Source organism: Strix uralensis, chromosome 33, assembly GCF_047716275.1.
Source record: "Strix uralensis isolate ZFMK-TIS-50842 chromosome 33, bStrUra1, whole genome shotgun sequence".
Lineage (NCBI taxonomy): Eukaryota > Metazoa > Chordata > Aves > Strigiformes > Strigidae > Strix > Strix uralensis.
In genome coordinates, this window is record NC_134004.1 from 1,600,404 (window position 1) to 1,619,883 (window position 19,480).

The following is a 19,480-nucleotide window of genomic DNA, read 5'->3' on the forward strand; positions in this document are numbered from 1 at the left end:
CGTCAGTGTGCGAGCCCGCCTTCCCCCGGGGCGACAACCGCGCGGCCGGTTGGCGGTCCGCGCTGCCAGTCACTCCTCCGCCCCGCCTTCCCCTACCCATTGGCGGCGGCGCACGCCCATCACGCCGCATCCCACGCCGCCGCGGCCGCTCCCATACGGGGTCTCCCTGCGAGCCCGCGCGGGCGCCGATTGGCCCCCGCCACCGCCGGCCCGCCCCCCCCGCTCCCCCATTGGCCGCCGCCCGCCGCGCTCCCCCTCCCCCACGGGGCGGGGCGGCGGGGGCGGTGCCCCTCCCGCCTCCCTCCCCCCCCCGCCGGCCCGCCCTCGCTTCCCAATGGCCACTCCGCCCGTCACTCGCCCGCCCGCGGCGGCGTCCCATTGGCGGACGCGGCGGAGGGGGCGGGCCGCGGGGCCGGGGCCGCGGCGCGCGGCTCCCTCCCTCGGCAGCCCCTTGGCGGTCACCGGCGGGGTTAGGCCGCCTCGTCAGCGAGCCGGGCGCGCCCGCCCCTCCGCCCCCCCGCCCCGCCGCCGCTCGGGCTCGCCCCCCCCGGCCACCATGAGCGGTAAGGACGGGCCCGCCGCGCCGGCGGGAGGGGGGCGAGGGGCGCACGGCCGCCCAGGCACACGCAGACGACGGCGCCCGCCCGCTCGGAGGGGCCAGAGGCGGCCCCGCCCCACGCCGGGCCGGGCCCCGCCGGGCCGGGCCTCGCCTCGCCTCGCCGCGCCGGGGGGACCTGCCGGGGGAGGGACCCGGGGGAGGGGGAAGGCCTCGGGGGAGGGACCCGGCGGCCGGGCCGGGCCGGGCTGGGAGCGGAGGAGGGGGCGAAGGCGGCGGCGGCGGCGGGGGGGGAGCGGGATGGGGGAGGTCCCGGTAATCGAGGCGGGGGGGGTGTGTGAGGGAGGATCCCGGGGGATCGGGCGCGGAGAGGAGGATTTTTGCGGGGGGAGGGTGTAGGCCTGGGCGGGGGGGGGGGCGGCTGTGAGAGCAGGTACCGGAGCGAGGGGGGGGCGCTTCCCCCCAGCCCCCGAGGAAGGCGCCTTGCGAGGGCGGATGCGTGCGGGGGGGGGAGCCGTGGGGAAGGTGTGACCTGCTGGGTGTGTTTCGGGGGGGGGCGAGGGGGGGTGATAGTCCACGGAAGCGATGCTGGGGGGCTGGAGGGGACCCTGGTAAAGGGGTGCTGGGGGTGTGGGCAGGTCCTCGGCCGGGGGGGTGGTTGAGGAGGGATTTGGGGGGAGCAGCGACACCCCCCCGCCCCGTGCGGTGGGGGTCAGAGGGAGCACGGATGGGGGAGTCCCGGCCTGGGGAGCCCCGTGGGCTGGCTCCACGGTGGGGAATCCCGTGGGCAGGGCAGGGAAAGGGCTGCCGGGGTGGATCCACGGAGGGCCGGGGCGGGAGGTGTGCTCCAGGCCAGCGGGGACGGCAAAGGGGAGGCCCGGGGAGGACCTCGACGGGGGCCAGGGAGTGTCCCGAGCGGGTAGGGAGGAGCTGGGGCCTGGAGCAGGGCCGGGTCCTCCTCCGCCTGTCCCGCTGCCAGCTCCCCTTTGGCAGCTCCCTCCGGTTCCCAGCCCCTTCGCGCCGGTGCCCGAGCAGCGCACGGTCCCCCCCCGAGTGCCTGACAGCGTGCCGTGCCCCCCCGCTCTGCCCAGCCCTCCTGCGACTCCCCATGTGTCCTCGCACTCCCGATCCCCCTTTCCTGCCCCGAAATGTCTTTAACTCCCGCTGTCGTTTCCCGCCCGCGCAGACCAAGAGAGTCCCGAGGAGATGTCGACAGTGAAGCCCGAGAAGGGCGAAGGAGATGCCAGCAGTAACAGCAGCACAGGCAGTGGGGAGGGCCAGGTGAGTGCAGGGAGGGAGGAACAGCCCCAAGCCGGCGCCTCTCGCCCCGGGGAACTCGCTGTCCCCGTGGCAAAGTCCAGGGCCGGGCCGATGTGTTTGTTTGGCCCAGCCGAGCGTTACGCCGGCTCCTCTCCCCGGGGAGAGGAAGAGGAGGGTGAGTGAGTGCTGGGGGATCGTCACGCTGCCAAAGGCCCTGCCGACCCGAAGCGCCCGTGGCTTCCCCTCCTCCCCCAGCTCTGCAGGGTGCCCTCAAAAACCTGACAGTTCCCCGGCTCCCAGTAAACACCGCAGCCCCGACTGGCCCTTTGCCAGGTCGGGGTGCCCAGGAGCGACTGTACTTCCCCAGAGTTGTTCTCCTGTGGGGCGATTTGCCCGCTTTGGGGTGGAGGAGACATCTCCTTCCCTTTTACATGCAGACTCCCTCCCCTTTCCTCCCTCCCAGAGGGTTTTTCCCTGTGGGTTCAGTCTGTCCCGGCCTGACAGCCCTGTGTCTGGCAGTTGTATTTTTCCGGCTGTGGGTGGGTTTTCTCAGGAAGGAGTGTTTATCTTTTCCAAGTACGCTCCTCCCTGCTTTCTCTTTTAATTATTCCCCCCCCCCCCCCCCCCCGCCCGCTTTTTTTTTTTTTTATTTTTGGCCTGCCCATCGGGCCGCCTCCCACGTCCTTTAACTCCTCCTCTCCTTCCCAGGAATCGCAGCCTTCCCCGCTGGCTCTGCTGGCAGCCACCTGCAGCAGGATCGAGTCTCCCAACGAGAATTCCAACAGCTCCCAGGGCCAGCAAGGCGGGAGCGGCGAGCTGGACCTCACAGCCGCCGCCGCTCAGATCGCCCAGTCCGCTAACGGCTGGCAAATCATTTCTGCCGGCTCCAGCACGCCCACGGCCTCCAAGGAACAGGGCAGCAACGGCAGCAACGGCGGAGACGCCTCCAAAAGCCGGCCCGTGAGCGCGGGGCAGTACGTGGTCACGACCGCCTCCAACTTGCAGAACCAGCAGGTGCTCACGGGCCTGCCGGGAGTTATCCCGAATATCCAGTACCAGGTCATTCCCCAATTCCAAACCATCGATGGGCAGCAGCTCCAGTTTGCCACCACCCCAGCCCAAGTCAACGTGCAGCAGGATGCCTCTGGTCAACTCCAGATCATCCCCGGCACGAACCAGCAGATCATAACGAGCCGAGCGGGGACGAGTAACCTCATCGCCATGCCAAACCTGCTGCAGCAGGCTGTCCCCATCCAGGGCGTGGGCTTGACCAACAACACCCTCTCAGGGCAAACCCAGTACGTAGCCAACGTCCCCGTGGCTCTGAACGGCAACATCACCTTGCTGCCCGTCAACAGCGTGGCCGCCAGCCTGGCTCCCACCTCTCAGACCGTCACGTTGAGCAGCTCCGGCTCTCCGGACAGCAGCTCCCAGCCGGCCACCTCGGGTGCTGCCATCAGTTCCACCAACACGGCCACGTCTCACGCTAGTTCCGGCGCCTTTTTTACCAACGCCAACAGCTACTCCACCACCACCACCACCAGTAACATGGGCATCATGAATTTTTCCACCAGCGCGACGGTGGGAACCAACGTCCAGGCGCAGACGCCCCAGAGGGTCAGCAGCGTCCAGAGCTCGGACTCTCTGCAGAGCCAAGTTTCTGGGGTGGCTTTGCAGCCGGGGCAGCAGAAAGAGGGGGATCAGAGTCAGCAATCGCAGCAGCAGCAGCAGATCCTGATCCAGCCGCAGCTAGTCCAAGGAGGGCAGGCGATCCAAGCCCTCCAGACCACCCCGCTCTCTGGGCAGACCTTTGCCACTCAAGCCATCTCGCAGGATGCCCTGCAGAACCTGCAGCTCCAAGCTGTCCCCAACTCTGGGCCCATCATCATCCGAACGCCTACGGTGGGTCCCAACGGGCAGGTCAGCTGGCAAACCATCCAGCTCCAAAACCTTCAGGTTCAAAACCCCCAGGCCCAGACAATCACCTTGGCCCCCATGCAGGGAGTGTCGCTGGGGCAGACGGGCAGCACCAGCACCACGCTCACCCCCATCGCCTCCCTCCCCAGCGGCACTGTCACTGTCAACGCTGCCCAGCTCTCCTCCATGCCCGGCCTCCAGACTATTAACCTCAGTGCCTTGGGAGCGTCTGGGATCCAGGTGCATCAGCTGCAGGGGCTGCCTCTGGCCATAGCAAACACTGCCGGTAAGTTGGTTTCTCTCGGTTCCTTTTCCGTAGCTGGGCAGAGGAAATCGAAGGCGAAACCGTGTCGCCTGGCTGCACGCAGCCGGCTCCGTGCCCCGTCTGGGGGTTTGGGACACTGGCACAGCCGTGCCAGGGCTGGAGCTGGGTGTGAGCGATGCCAAACAGAGTTGGCAAGCGGGCCGGCGCTTCTGTTGGCCCCGTGAAGGAAGTATTAAGCCTCTGCCGATCGCCAGAAGACTCTGACACTCCTTTTGGGGAGTTAATTAACTCTTGGGCGGCTGATTGCGTGAAAAAAAACAGGGGAGATGCCTGTGAATGGGGAAGGGGAGAGACGCGTGGGGAGGAGAAGGGGGACGTTGCGTGTGATGCTAAAGTGAAGTGTGGTTTTGTGCGAGGCCGCTGTCCTGCCCCGATGGCCATCCAGGGGGGTCTCGGGTCAGGTTTGGGGTGTGGACCCGAGTCCAGCTCAGCTCCTCGGCTGCGGAAGCCCTCAGAAAGAGCCACGGATTGTAAAACTCAGGAATAGCTGAAAACCCCCTGCCTTCCCCCTAGAAAACAAACAAACAAAAAAGCCCTGGGGAATTTCCTTGCAGAGGCGGAAGAACGGGCTCTTTAAGTGTATATTTAGCCTAAAGTTGGGTGCTGGTGTGGGACGCTGTGATCTCATCATGGCCAAGACGGCCCCGCGTGCGTGGCTGGCGCGGGGCGTCCTGCTCGCTCCCCCCCCCACCCCGGATCAGTCCTGGCGTCTCCCAAAAGCTCCCACCAGACCGGGGCGGGGGGTGTGGACACGGTGTGAGCTTGGGGCTGCTCAGCTTCCCCTCGGAAATGCCGAGCCTGCCTGGGCGAGGGGGCTGTAAGCTCCTGCCGTGGAAGAAATTGGTGCTGAAAAGGAGCTCCGCTTGCTTTTCCAGTGTTTTTCTTTTTTTTTTTTTTTTTTTTTTTGTTCTGGCTCTGGCTAAAAAGGCAGTTGCTAGATTTAGTCACAGCTGAGAGGCAGCAAAAAAATGTTGCTCAATCCGACTCCTCGTGCTTCCTTCTCGCGAGAAGAGGCGGCTGCTCTCCCGGAGTTGTTTTGCAGCATTATTTTGGGCTGTTGCTACAGCAGCTTGGCTTGCAGGCGTCCGCGGGTTTATTACAGACCGCGCCGCAGTCGGGATTAGCCTGATCCTTGGATTTCCCTGAGCGGAGAGACCCGCTTGTGCTAAAGCACGCGGCGGCGGGGGGGGGCTGATGGCAAGTCACCTCTTTTATACGTGGAAATGCAGGTGGTGGAGGGTCCCTCTGGTCTTCGCCCGCCCGGGTGCGCCGGGATCCCCTCGCCCTGCGGCCTGGCAGGGCCGTTTGCGTCGAGACGAGCTTGTTTTGGAGGTGCCGGAGAAGCGCATGGGCGACTCCTAGTTCCTGTATTTGTGCCTGGCTCTGCCCTCGGAGGTGGGGCAGGGAGGAACGTTCCAGAGACCACCCATCCAACACGCTCACGCTGGGGAGCCCCGGCCACCGCCTCCTCCCCCCTTTTTTTTTTTTTTTTAAGCTCTTGATCCACGGTGACGAATTCACCGTCCGACGCTGGCAGCTGCACCAAGAACCACAGCCGAGGGCCTCGCTCTTCCTTAGCTCGGAGGATGTGACGTTCAGGCGACGCTTTGATGTCGTTAGGTTTGAAAAACCAGAGCAGGGTTCAGGTTTCAAAGGGCTTGTGGGGACCCACCGAGACCCCAGCTCGATGGGACCCTAAGTTAGGCTCCTAGGACGAGATCGCAGAGGCTGCGGCTGGGACAGAAAGCTTCCTAGCACTGCTCTGTTCACACAATTTGTGTGGGTTAACTCCAAACTGGAGGATTTTTTTTCTAGATGGGGCCGTTTGTCCCCCTGCCACCTGCAAACAGCCCCTCTCCAGCGGGTGCTGAGCCCCCCCCCGGACCCTGCACTGGGTGCGTCGTCTCCGTCCGGAGCTGAGCTGTCCTCTGCTGCGTTGGGAGGCTGCGAGCGCTGCTCCCTCGCGGTCCCAGCTCTCTGATGGCAACTTAACTCTGCCCGTGGTCCAAATTTTTGAACATTTTCCATGAGGAGCCTCCCCGGCGGCTCTGCGAACACACACCACGTGTGCTGGAACTTTCTGCGCTCGCTTTCTGCTCGAGGCTAAGAGTTGAGAAGGTTTTTATTGTAGTAGAAAAAGCTCCTCTGCTTCCCAGAGAGGCGAATGGAAAATAAACCCCAGGTTTGCTTCGAGGGGAGACTGGCAGCTGGTCTTCCCCGGCCCCTTGGGTTTCACCACGCGTTACGGTGTGGCGGGGAGAAGGGGGTGCACGGTGTAGGGGTTCGGGAGCGGAGCATGCACCCCAGCTGCCTCCCGGGCTCGCGGCCGCCGCCTTTCCTACCACTTCCCTGCAAATCTGCTTTAGCTGAGTTACTCCAGAGAGCTCAGCTCGGCTTCCTTCAGGGCTGACAGCCGCTCCGGTGTCCTGGCTTGGCTGTGACAAGCATGTGTCCCCTCTCCTGAACCCCGCTCTGGTGTGTGGGCACGGCGGGGGCGGGGCTCCTCTGGCCTGTGGCTCTCAGCCCCTCAGGAGGGCTGGGGGCGAGTCGCTGATGAGTTTTCTGCTTTTCCCTTTCCTTTTTGCAAAGCGGCGAGGGGAAAGATCCTTCAGGAGAAAATGACACCTGAAAAAAAGTCTTTAAAAATCAGATTTTTGCTCTTGGGCATGAGGCAGAGCCCGGCGCTCTGTGCAAATGGAACTCGGCTTGTGTTTGTATTAATTAGGTGGTTTGCAGGCTGCCTCCTCCTTGGCATTAGACAGGCTGTGAATTAGCCCCATGGCATGAGAAGGTCTGTGACCAAAATGGGCTGGTATGTGGGCAAACAGGCCTTGCAGCTGGCTCTGCTGCCAGGGGAAGGCAGCCACGGAGCCGGGGAGGGGATTTCCTCGGCTGGCATCGCCCCAAAAACCCGGCCGTGGGTTTGGGTGCCACCGTTCCCCACGCGAGTGGGCAAGCAGGACTGCCTGCGGGCTGAAGGAAAAGGAGATTTTGGGTGCTGTTCTGTGGGTGTGCTAGTGCAAGGGTGGGTGTCGCAACACTCGGACACCTCGGTGGGATCCTCACCCCGGAGAGCGGCGTCACCCCAACGTCACCCCAGTGCTGGCCCGCTCGGGGGGGGGACGACATCCTGCGTCAGGCCCCTTCACGCGGAGGCTCTGTGGCAAGCGGGGTGGGGGCGATTTTCAGAAGTTTGTCAGGCCGGGGTTTCTCTTCCCCTTTTGACCAAGCTTTAGGGAGGAGGAGAGGGACTTTTTTTAGCTCCGTGTCTGTCTAGTTTTGGCAGCGAAGTGGCTCTGCCCCACATACCTGTCCCTGGCAGAGTCCTGCCGCTTCGAGCTCGGTGCCTCGGAGATAAAGAGCCCTGCCTGGCTGAGGTATGTGCTGGGTAAACAGGCGTCCGGCGGTGGCTTCCCGTGAGGTCAACACCGGAGTTAAACCCCCTCATCCGAGGCCTTAGCGAGCGCTAAAGGATGGTTTATTCCAGGGGAGGATGGAGCCGGGAGGGTGCCCGGAGCACTGGTGGGACTGGGGAGATGGGGCAGCCCCCAGCCATGCCCCTGCCCAGGGGTGTGTGGGCAGGACGAGCTCCCTTTCGGGGCTCTGTCTGTCGTTTGGACGGAGGCGTGTGGTCGAATTGAGCAGTGGGACGTAGCAAGGACATCCTTGGGAAAGAAAAAAACAAAAAAAAGCCTTTGTGGGGGAAGTAACCCTTTGAAATCTGTTTACCAAACGCATCCCCAGCTCTCTGCTGCGACTTTGTTCTTACAGGGCTCTTCCCAGCCGTCGGGGCACTGACACAAAGACCTGATTGTCTCCTATTTTCTGTTTTTAAGGGAAGCTTTGTAGCAGGGCCTTGATGAGACATCCACATGGCATCATCTGCGGAGGGGAGGGGAAAATCGGAATCAATCTCGGGCCAGCAAGCCCTGACAGGATCTCTCCTTAACGTGCTGTAATTGTTTGTTTCATTACGCCCATGACATCACGTCAGAAAATAATTGTATTGTGAAATTTCCTTCTCTAAACTCTAGCTGGGCTGGACTTTAAATACCCTCCCAGCTTCCCTGGCTGACCTCTCTCCTTGCCATAATAAAGAGAGTGGTTTACTGAAAAAAATTACACAAATCCCAAGAGATCCTGGGTCTGCTTGGGAAAAGGGAGTGATCCCCACATAGAGCCTGTGTTGCTGCTGTGCAGCTTCGTCCTGGCAAGGTTGTGCCCTGTGCAAAGTTGGGTCTGGGGCTTTGTGGGGCAGCCCTCCTCCTCCTCCTCCTCCTCCTCCTCCTCCTCCTCCTCCTCCTCCTCGAGGCCGGGGCTCACCCGCCCAGGAATGGGAGTGCGCTGGCAGCGGTGCTGGTTGGACTGGTTGGGTGCTGCGCACCCCGTGACTCCTCACAGAAGAGTTTCCTCGCCTGGCTCCGGACCGTCTCGCCAGGCCCTGATCTTCCCTTTCCTTTTATCTGTGCCGGCCTCAGCCCCGCCGCCGCCTCCTCCTCCTCCTCCTCGCGTGGTCTTTATCGCCCGCTCGCAGGAGCTGGCTCCGGGGCCCCAGGACTGGGGGTGGTTTCAGCGTGGCTCCTTTCCAGAGCGTCAGGCCACTGGCTCCCGCCGTGGGGAGGCTCACGCCGTCCAGCCCTCTCCCCGTCCCGTCTGGGTTAGATGCCGTGAGTGATAGAGGCACCAACTCTCTGCAGAGGGGCGTGATTAGAGACGGAAGAAGCATCCACCCTTGTCTGCAGTGGCCCGGAGGAATACGGGGGGGGGTTCAGGTGTGGCGAGAGATGCCCACGGGGGTTTCCCCATCTCTTGGGTGTGCTTTGGGGCTGGGCTCCCCTCCTCGGTGCTGACGGGGATCACCCTCCCCTCTCAGCTGGGTGTTTTCCTCCTCCGGTGCTCCTCGCGCCTCGTCAGGGACTTCTCTTTTTAACTAACCCCATTTCTTTTTTGGCGGGGTTGGGTAGGACCTGCCTGCGCTACGGGGTGAAGGTGCTCCGGCTGCCGCTGGTGGCCTGGTTCGCCCTGGCAGGGCCACCCCAGTGACGGCTTTACCAGAACTAGAGGTTTCACCCCAGTTTTGCGGCTATCCAGACTGGAATTAAAAGGGAGAGGAGAGTTGCCTTTCAGTTTGCAGCACGACAAAGGTATTTAGCAAGTGCTGGGGTGGGGAGGGGGGGGGTCAGGGATCGTGCAGATTGGACGAGGTGGCTTCCCAGCACGTCACGGGGCTGGGGGGGACACGGCTCCGGCTGCCCTCGCAGCCCACCTCGCTCTTGACCCCACAGCTCCGTCCTTATTTATTTCTTCTCCAAAGGAAGTGTAATTTATTGTGACGCACAGAAACCTCCAACAATTAAAGGATATCGCCGAACTCGCCGTGTGGTTTTTCAAGTCATTAAACTCCAGATTAAAACACAATGACTCAATGTGCTGCAGTCTGACTTCAAAACTGCACCCTCGTACGCAGCCGGGCACCGCGCGCTCCCCGCGCCGCCGTCCATAACCCCGAAGAATTACGAAGCGAGAGCTTGGCTAATTTACGTGAATGACTTCCTAGCGCAGATTAACTCATTTTGCAAATTAGTGAGGAAATCAAACGAGATAAAAATCAAGGGGACTGCGTTACAAAACCGACTTTGTTCCTTTGTGTAGCAAGTGCAGCTTAATTGTCTTTGATCTGTCTGGAGCAGAGCGTGGTGGTGTGTTTTGGGGAGAGCAGCGAGCACCGGCGAGGCCACGCTGCTCGCTGCCACCCCGGGCTTTCAGACTCTGCCAAAAAAAAAAAAAAAAAAAAAAAGGAGGAAGCGGGGAGAACTTGAGTTGTGAGCTAGAAAGGTTTGACTGGGGTGAGTTTTCTTTCAGGCTCATGCCTGCTGTCTGACGTCCGCTGCGATGTGCCGAGAGGTTGAGGGAGCCCCCGGGGCTGCGCGCTGATGGGTTTTGTGGCCCTTTCTATTCGCCTTCAAACTTCCTCTTGCCTCTTTTGGTTGCGTCTGGAAGGTGACATGGGTTTGTCGTGCGTGCCCCGCTCTGCGTGGTGACGACTCACCCTCCTCTTCCTCTCCTGCCTCTGCAGAGTTGCAGCTGCCAATGTTGCAGAATTTGCACAAGAAACCATTTTGGGGTTTTTTTTTTTTTTTCAGATCCTCTGTAAAAATGAACATCGAGTCTGTTTCCCCTCTCCTAAGGTCAGCTGGGGTGGATCTAAAAATGCTCCTCTCTCCTCTCCACAGGGCATTTCTCACCTCGTTTTAGTTTGCTAAATAAAACGACTAAACCGAAGCATTTTTCCTCCGATGAGCAGTGAGAAGACAAGAAACACCTTGTCTTGAGAGAAGTCGCACGCCAAGACTCAGGCGCTTTGGTCCTTTTAGTGTGAGGCCAGCAAACAATTGCCCCTCTTCTGGGGGGGGTCTCGGAGGTCGGTACCCCCATCCCATGCTGATGGAGCAAAGACAGGTCGGGTGCAGGAGCCGGGCGCAGCAAAGCAGGATCAGCTCTTGTCGCCTGTCCTCACAGGCAAGTCCTTTGCTCCCCAGGGTTTTCCAAGGATTAACCCCCCCCCTCCTTGCTCTATTAATATATTTTTTTCAGGATTTCAATGACCTGAGCGCGGACCAGGGGCTTGGCAGCCTTCGTGAAAGCTTTAGTCTTAGAAGTAATCTATATTAGTGGAGATAATAAACATAAATTATCCAGCTGGTTTCTCTCCGCCAAGCTTTCTCCTGAAACTGCAATATTCTGGAGACTTCGGCGCGTCCTGATATGTGAAGAATGAAGCGTGTACGTACAAGATCTGTCTTCTCTTGCCGTAATTTATTTATAACTTAATTAGATGCGAGCCATAGATTACCAGAAGGAGGATTTGGGTTTTTTCCCCTCCATATGACATGCCAACAGACTATAAAATGCTGCGTAGGCTTTTGCATGTTGGAAGATTGAAGCCGTTCCAAGACATCAGGGCTGGAGTCTCCCCCTCCCAAGCGTATTTTGGGGAGAGCGCGTGTGTCTTCTCCTTCCTTTTACAGCAGCTCTCTCCGGACGGCACATACGTGACAGGGAAATCTCTAATCTGTCGCTGTAACGCAAGCTGTCGTCGTTGGCTTATAAAGCTTAAAAAAAAAAAAAAAACAACCAACCCCAAACCCAACCCTCCCTGGTTCCCTCCGTGCTGGTTTTAGACTGTAAACATGTGTTGCAAGGGCTGGGGGGGTGGCGGCCAAAAAGGTTTTGTCCTAAAATTGCTAAACTTTGCAGGGAGCACAGGAATGTTGCTGGTGAGGTATGGGAGGGCCCAGCCAAGATTTCCAAGCGGGGCTCAAAATTGTCCCCTTTAAGGGGGGACAAATAATTCGCCTCCTCCCACCTGGTGACACTGAACAGCCAGACCTGGCCTGGTCGCTGTCACGACAATATTTCTCTCCACCTCAGTGTCCGGGTGTGTGGGCAGCCACAACCCCCCCCGTTGTGGTTATTAACGCTGCCACCACGCAGGAGCCCCGTCCCGGGGCTGAACTGGTCCCAGTGTGTCGGTCGTTGGAGTTATTTGCAGCATCTTTCGGGCGTGACGTAAGTAGAGACGGGACGAGCGGATGAGTCAGGCTTCGTTTCCTTGATTGCAACCTCCTTCTCTCCCAGTCGTGGCTTTGATGCTCTGGATGTCTCGATGGCAAACGGCTTGCCCAGCGCTGCCCTCTCCCAGGAAATCCGCACCCCTCCAAACTTGGGGGGGCAGAACAGCCTTAATTTCAAGCCTCCCTGTTTGTGTGCTCCAGCCTGGGAAAGAGAAGCTCTTGCTGATGCCGCCGTGGCCCAGAGGAGTGAAATCAGAGCTGGTCCTCTCGCCGGAGGAAGCCCAGATGTGGAGCACGGCCCGGCCACACACATAAACCCCCTGCTGGCCACGCAGATCGTTGGCAAAGCCACCGCAGAGCTGTCGGGCATCATGGCCCAGGGCTGGCCAGTGCCCCAAGTAGCCAGAGCTCTATTTCTGGTGGCTTTTGTCCTTTCCTGAGCTTGGGCCTGGCTCCTCGGCCGAGCTTTGCCAGGCCACCACTGACACCTGCTGGTAACAGCAATGCCGTGGGGCCGCCGAAGGCTGTGGGCTGCCAGAAACTCTTCGTCATTCCCCCCCTCGCTGTCTCTGGGTTGTGAAACCCTCCCGGCCGCAGGAAGAGAGCCCAGCCTGCCGCTAACGGACGTTGCAGGCCGGCGTAAGTCTGAAGTTTATCCTTCTTCCACACCAGCACCTCTCCTGCGGGTGCTGGGTGTGCTGCCTCCCGCCTAGAAGCTGTTACATGAAAAAAACAGGTTTTTAAAGGAAATTTCAGCGCTTTGCTGATGGTACTTGTCCCAGCAGGGCTGCTCAGAAGGCTGTGCTGGCCTCCTGTGGTAGCACCGCCGGTGGCACCATGCCAGGGAGGTGACCTTGGCTCCTGCAGCCCCGTCGTGACGCTGGAGGACACCGGCAGCAGCACCGTGGGCTGTTCTTTTGGGAAAACCCGGCTTTGGAAACTGCAGCTTTGTGGCGTTTGTGCTCCCTATTTAAGAAGCAGCTTCCAGGTAGTGGGAAGAGGAGATGGAGTGAGTGAACCCAGGTCCCCACGACGTCCCTCGCATCCCGACGTCCTTCGGGCACGGTCCTTCCCGTTAACTCATCCTCGCTGGAGCCGACCAGGCAGCTGCTGATAAACAGCATCAAGAAAGCTCCCGGATGGGTGTTTTTGGGGAAGACTCGCCCTGACACAGGCTCATTTCCCGGCGGTGGGAGAGAACCTCTGGAAAGAGCGGCAGAGCGCAGCGTCGTTTGCTGTTGGGGCCGAGCGTGTGTGTGTGTGTTTGCACCCGCTTGTGTTTTATCTCAGCCCCACGTTCAACCACCACCACGCTCAGGCACTGAGCTCAACCTTGGCTGCCTGCTTGCGAGGAAGTTGGTAGGAAAAAGGTGAATTTTGGGCTTGAATCGCAGTTTATAGCCAGCCAAGGATGCTGCCACCCGTCCGGCGGAAGCGTCTCAGCTCTAAATCTGCCGTTAGACCTATTGGCATATGTTAATTGCAGCTGAAAAGAGATTACTCAGCCTGCCGACTCTGCGCCCGCTCCGGCTTTTCAGCATGAAAATAATCAAGCAGCGGAGCTTGAAGGGAAATAAAACACTTGTGAAGTGTAGATGGGGTTATTGGAGAAGCAATTAGATGACAGCATAAGCGTAGAGCAATAAAATGGCAATGAAAACTGATAGGCTTAAAAACTTCCTACCCCTCGACCCCCCCGTTACGAATGGTTTATGTTTGTCTGCATTTGGGAGCTCGTCAGCACTACCCTGCGGTTCCTACGGCTTTTATAATTGGGAATTGCTCCTCGAGAGAGGGAGGGACCGCCTTCCCCGAGCAGCGCCAGATGATTTTTCAACTTTATATATAAATATATCCCTTTCTGTAATCGCAGTAATTAACCAGTGAGCGCGTGCCGATAATATCTTCGCTGATGGATGCTGCTGAAGACTACGGTCTTCCAGCCTGCTTTATTTATCACTGCCTTTCTTTTTTTTTTCTTTTTTCTTTTTTTTTTTCGGGAGAGGGGGGTGTTTGGCAGGAGGCTTCGCATCTGCTCTGTAGATTTGCTCCTGGATTGTCGCTTTCATCAAGTTTAAGCTGGAGAGATGTTTGAAAAGGGAAAACTGCCTCTTTCAGCCCAAAAAACGAGGAGGGGGAAGGGACCTCGGTGAGGTCGGTAGCACGGTGTGATGCGGAGAAGCCGGGGTTTCCCTTGGTGATGTTTTGACACTCGCTGACACCGATGCAAGCCGGCCGGCGCCGCTCGGGTTTATGTTTTCGCTCTGGTTTCTGCGCTGAAATAGTTGGCAGGTGGCTGGAGTGATGGAGTGGGGCTGGTTTTCCTGAAAGATGCGGCTCTTACCTCTCCTCTGGACACCAATTGGAGGACACGGACCAAAATGTGGGGCGGTGGGGGGGAGCTGGGGGGATCCCCCCTTTGCTAGGGGCTGTGGAGAGCAGGGAGAGCCCCAGGGCTTTAGGGAAAGCTCCGTGAGGGATTGTCAGGGCTTGGAAATAGAGGAACCTGTGGAAAGCTGAGGGAGAAGGCTGGAATTAATAACTTCCTATGGCTCAGTCGGGTTGAGACCCTCCTGGCTTTGCGGCTGCCGTGGGGAGAGGCCAGGGAAAGCCCCTCTCCCTTCCCTCCTGCTGCTCGGGGCTTTGCTGCTGAAGAACCCACAGTAACCAACCTCCTGGGTTTTCTTCCAGGCGACCACGGGGCTCAGCTGGGTCTTCACGGCTCGAGCGGAGACGGGCTGGGAGACGAAAACGCGGCTGTGGAGGAAGGAGAGACCAGCCCGGACCCGCAGCCCCAGCAAGGACGGAAAGTGCGGAGGGAAGCGTGTACCTGCCCCTACTGCAAAGACAGCGAGGGAAGGTAAGGCTGCTCTGCCCCCCATCCGGCAACGCCACCTGCCCGAGCCCCCTCCTAACCCCCGCGAGCAGGCTGGAACCCCCAAAGCACCTCGCTTGGCCCCATTCTCCCTCCCTCCGGTCACCTGGAGCTTTCAGGATTGTTTTAACTCTTTCCCTCGGACTCAGAATGACAGAATCACCTGGGTTGGAAAAGCCCTTGAAGCTCCCCCAGCCCCACCATGAACCTCCCCCTGACCGTTCCCAACTCCACCAGATCCCTCAGCGCTGGCTCAACCCGACTCTTCAACCCCTCCAGGGATGGGGACTCCCCCCCTGCCCTGGGCAGCCCATTCCAACGCCCAACAGCCCCTTCTGCAAAGAAATCCTTCCTAAGAGCCAGTCTGACCCTGCCCTGGCGCAGCTTGAGGCCATTCCCTCTTGGCCTGCCGCTGGCTCCTTGGCTCAAGAGACTCCTCCCCCCTCTCTGCACCCTCCTTTCAGGGAGTTGCAGAGGGCCAGGAGGTCTCCCCTCAGCCTCCTCTTCTCCACACTAAACCCCCCCAGTTCCCTCAGCCGCTCCCCATCAGACCTGTGCTCCAGACCCTGCACCAGCTCCGTTGCCCTTCTCTGGACACGCTCGAGTCATTCAATGGCCTTTTTGACTCTTTCAGGAGCTCTGGGGATCCAGGTAAAAAAAAGCAACACATCTGCCACATCCCGGGCTGCGGGAAGGTGTACGGCAAAACCTCGCACCTGCGGGCTCACCTGCGGTGGCACACTGGGGAGCGACCCTTCATCTGCACCTGGATCCTCTGCGGGAAACGTTTCACCCGGAGCGACGAGCTGCAGCGGCACAAGCGCACGCACACAGGTACAAATCGGGGTGCTGCTTCCCCAAGAGTTGTGGGGAAGGGAGTTAAATCCAGTTGGCGGCCGGTCACAAGTGGTGTCCCCCAGGGCTGGGTTTTGGGGCCACTCCTGTTTAACATCTTCATTGATGCTCTGGACGAGGGGATCGAGTGCCCCCTCAGTCAGTTTGCAGACGACACCCAGTTGGGTGGGGGTGTTGGTCTGCTCGAGGGTGGGGAGGGTCTGCAGAGAGACCTGGGCAGGCTGGAGCGATGGGCTGAGCCCAGCTGGGGGAGTTTCACTAAGGGCAAATGCCGGGTGCTGCCCTTGGGCCACAACAACCCCCAGCAGCGCTCCAGGCCTGGGGAGGAGTGGCTGGAGAGCTGCCAGTCAGAGAGGGACCTGGGGGGGATTGGTAATGAGCCAGCAGCGAGCCCAGGTGGCCAAGAAGGCCAGTGGGGCTTGTACCAGCACCAGCATGGCCAGCAGGGACAGGGAAGGGATCTGACCCCTGGGCTCGGCACTGGTGAGGCCGCCCCTCGATGAGTGGGTTCAGTTTTGGGCCCCTCACCCCAAAAAGGCCCTTGAATGACTCGAGCGTGTCCAGAGAAGGGCAACGGAGCTGGTGCAGGGTCTGGAGCACAGGTCTGATGGGGAGCGGCTGAGGGAACTGGGGGGGTTTAGTGTGGAGAAGAGGAGGCTGAGGGGAGACCTCCTGGCCCCCTGCAACTCCCTGAAAGGAGGGTGCAGAGAGGGGGGAGGAGTCTCTTGAGCCAAGGAGCCAGCGGCAGGCCAAGAGGGAATGGCCTCAAGCTGCGCCAGGGCAGGGTCAGACTGGCTCTTAGGAAGGATTTCTTTGCAGAAGGGGCTGTTGGGCGTTGGAATGGGCTGCCCAGGGCAGGGGGGGAGTCCCCATCCCTGGAGGGGTTGAAGAGTCGGGTTGAGCCAGTGCTGAGGGATCTGGTGGAGTTGGGAACGGTCAGGGGGAGGTTCATGGTGGGGCTGGAGGAGCTTCAAGGGCTTTTCCAACCGAGAGGATTCTGTGATTCCCCCCAGCGTCCGTCACCTTTTTACTGGCTTGGGCAGGGTGGGGGGAACTGGCCCAGCCTTAGCCTCACCCCCCCTCCCTTTTTTTTTTTTCCAGGGGAGAAGAAATTCGCCTGCCCGGAGTGCCCCAAACGCTTCATGAGGAGCGACCACCTCTCCAAGCACATCAAGACCCACCAGAACAAGAAGGGAGGCGCGGCCAACAACGTGGCCATGAACGTCTCCGCCGTCCCCATGGACACGGGGGCCTCGGCAGAGGGTAACGGCGGGGCCACCCCCTCGGCCCTCATCGCCACCAACATGGTGGCCATGGAAGCCATCTGCCCCGAGGGCATCGCCCGCCTGGCCAGCAGCGGCATCAACGTGATGCAAGTGGCCGACCTCCAGTCCATCAACATCAGCGGCAACGGGTTCTGAGGGCGACGCGGGACGCGGGCACCGGCGGGCGACACGGCGGCGCCGGGCGGCACGGGGCCGAGAGGCGAGCGGAGACGGAGCCGGGAGCTATTTTCACCACGAGGGCGACGTCCCTTGTCACCCTCCAGCACTAAAGCCCAGCTCCTCTTCCCTGGGATCACAGCCCTCCTTGAGCTGTCCGACCTCCGGGGCCCGGTGACCACACACGAAGGCCAGAGCTATATATATATTTTTTAATTTCGGCTTGACCTTATTATTATTTTTTTTTTTTTTTCCCCCGCTTCCCTCCCTCCACTCCCTCCCTGGGATCCATCTGCCCCTCCGTAGCTAGCCTTCGACGCCATCATGCCTTGGTAAAAGTATATGATTCTTGAAATACTTTTTAGCAAAATCAAAACAAAACAAACAAAAAAAAAAAAACAAAAAACAAATCAGAAAAAAAAATCAAAAAAAAAAAAGGAAAAAAAAGGAAAAAAGATTCTATATTATTATTATATATATAAAAATATAAAATGTGTTCGTTTGAGAGAGGAGAGATGTTGCTGCGACCATGGCTTGGTCTCTTTGATGCCTTATCTTGGAACAGGTTGACCCTCTGGGGCAGTTTGGCCAGAGCCTGAGCTGTCCTTCAGACCTTATATTACATTTTACTTGTAATCTTAAAGGAAAAAAAACCACCCCAACCCCCCCGGTCTTTTTTGTACGCTTTGCTTTTAGGTTGTTCTTTAATTCCTTTGTAATTATTTGGGTGAGGTTTTGCTTTTTTTTTTTTCTTCCCCCCCGCCCCTCTCCGCCTTGTAAAAAGAGCTGCCCTCTCCCTGCCCCTTCACTGGCCTTTTTTTTTTTTTTTGATCTTTATTTCCCAACGATCTTTTTTGACAAAGATCCTTTTCCTCCGGCTTTTCGCGGCCGCGCTCCGGCGGGCTGAGCGGCGATTCCACGCGGAATCGAGTCGTAAAGGGTTTTCGTGCAGGTTCACTCGAGCGATTTAGCAGAGGGTCTGGGACCCGGTGCCTTGGGGGTACGGCGGGACACGGCTCGGGAGGTCCTCGGGGAGGGGGGGGGAGAAAAAGTCTATTTTTTTTTTTCCGACCGCTGTTGGTCTTAAGAATAATAATAATCCTGAAAAATCAGCGCCTCCGGAGCGGGTCAGCGGGAAACGGCACTTTTCCACCCCGGAGAGGTCCTGGTGATGAGGGTGAAGCATCGAGGGGACACAGGCCGGGGCTGTCACCTCTGGGTTTTGCCGTGACGCTGCTGGAGGTGGCTCCTTGTGCTTCCTCCTTAAAAAAAAAAAAAAAGAAGGGTGTTGGAAATGGGGACGGTTCAGGGAAAACCCTTTTGTTTTTCCGCTACCCAGATTTTCCCACCCTGGGAGGACCGGGACGACTCGGTTCTCTTCCGTTCTTCCTCCCACACCCTCCTCTTCCTGCTCCAGCCCAGACAGCATCTGCCCTTTCCCCTGCGGCTGTGAACAAGGGGGGGGGGCTCCCCTGCCCACCGCAGGAAGGATTCGGGGGGGGCCCAGCGCCATCCCCCCCAGTATCTGGTGTGGGGGGGGTTTGTCTCAGGGTGACTCAGAGCGCGCGGGGCGGCTTCGTTTCGTCCCCAAAACGAGGCAGCGGTGGGACGTGGATCCCAACCACCCCCCCCCTCGAAGGCAGCAGGGAGCTGTTGGGTGAAATCCTTGTTTTCGAGGAGAAATTTTGGGGTGAGACGAGCCCAAAGTGGGGTCTGAGCTGGAGAGGAGAGAACCCCAGCGGGAAGCTCAGAGGAGAGCTTAGATCATAGGAACAACCCCCGGCGTGAGGAGGGGGGGACACAAAACCCAACCCCAGTGCGGAGCTGGAGGGTGTTGAGCTGACAGTGGGGGCTCGGAGAGGTGGGGGCGGCTGGGGGCACCCCCATCTTGTCACACGTACCCCCTTTGCTTTGGGGGGGGGGAGCAGGTGCCCCTCAGCTTTACTCACTGCTCTCGGCTCCCCGAATCCCACCCGGCATCCTCCTCCCTCCCCACCCGAACACCAGCCCCCGGGGTTGGGGGCAAGGGGGGGGGCAGGGGGGGGGGGGGGCGTTTCTGCTGTAACATTTTCTAAAAACATTTTTATTTTTTCCCTGCCTGAGGAGAACCAGGACATTCCCCAGGATGCGGGATCCCTCCTCCCGCCCGGGGTTGCCCGGTGGGCTTCGGCTGAGCCGGGACCACCAGGACGGAGCCGCCGGCTCGGGGCCGAGGTTGCCAAAACGGGCTGGAAAAGCCGTTGGAAAGGGGCGAAACCAGCCGCTCCCCAGAGCCGGGGGCACCCCCAGACCCCCCCCGGGGCAGAATTTTCTCCCGAACCCCACGCTCAGATGCTTCCCACGGTGGGAACCCCCCCCAAATCCACACCAGGGTCTCCCCCCCCCCCTCCTCTGGGGGCCGAACCATCAGCGGCAAAATCCAGCCAAACTGTGAAGCTCGAAGGTGTTTTTACCTTGTTTTTTTTTTTTTTAAAAAAAAAAAAAAATAAAAGAAAAAGCTCTGCAGGGAGGGAGGTGGCGAGCGTGGCGATTCCTCCGGCCGATCTTTCCGCTCTCTCTCTCTCTCTCGATATATATTTTTGCATTTGTATATTTTTATATAGGAAACTTTAAGCATTTGTATTTTAATAATCTGTGAAGCACTATGAGTTCCCCAGCACGTCGTGTCCGTCTCCT

The 19,480-nt window shown here is 59.4% G+C and overlaps 1 protein-coding gene across 1 annotated transcript; it reads left to right on the forward strand.

Annotated features, from left to right (window-relative positions):
* The first annotated feature begins 442 nt into the window (after positions 1-442).
* On the forward strand, positions 443-17,486 carry SP1 (Sp1 transcription factor). The gene is made up of 6 exons (XM_074853783.1): positions 443-563; positions 1,743-1,837; positions 2,525-4,019; positions 14,324-14,492; positions 15,142-15,341; positions 16,464-17,486. The coding sequence occupies exons 1-6, from the start codon at positions 557-559 to the stop codon at positions 16,781-16,783; spliced, it is 2,286 nt and encodes a 761-aa protein (XP_074709884.1). The 5' UTR covers positions 443-556; the 3' UTR covers positions 16,784-17,486.
* Positions 17,487-19,480: the final 1,994 nt, after the last annotated feature.

Excerpts from the sequence above, each read along its gene's own strand:
- SP1 (XM_074853783.1), top strand. Across the intron at positions 1,838-2,524 it reads CAGGCAGTGGGGAGGGCCAG|GAATCGCAGCCTTCCCCGCT; the intron begins GTGAGTGCAGGG and ends TCTCCTTCCCAG. Across the intron at positions 15,342-16,463 it reads GCACAAGCGCACGCACACAG|GGGAGAAGAAATTCGCCTGC; the intron begins GTACAAATCGGG and ends TTTTTTTTCCAG.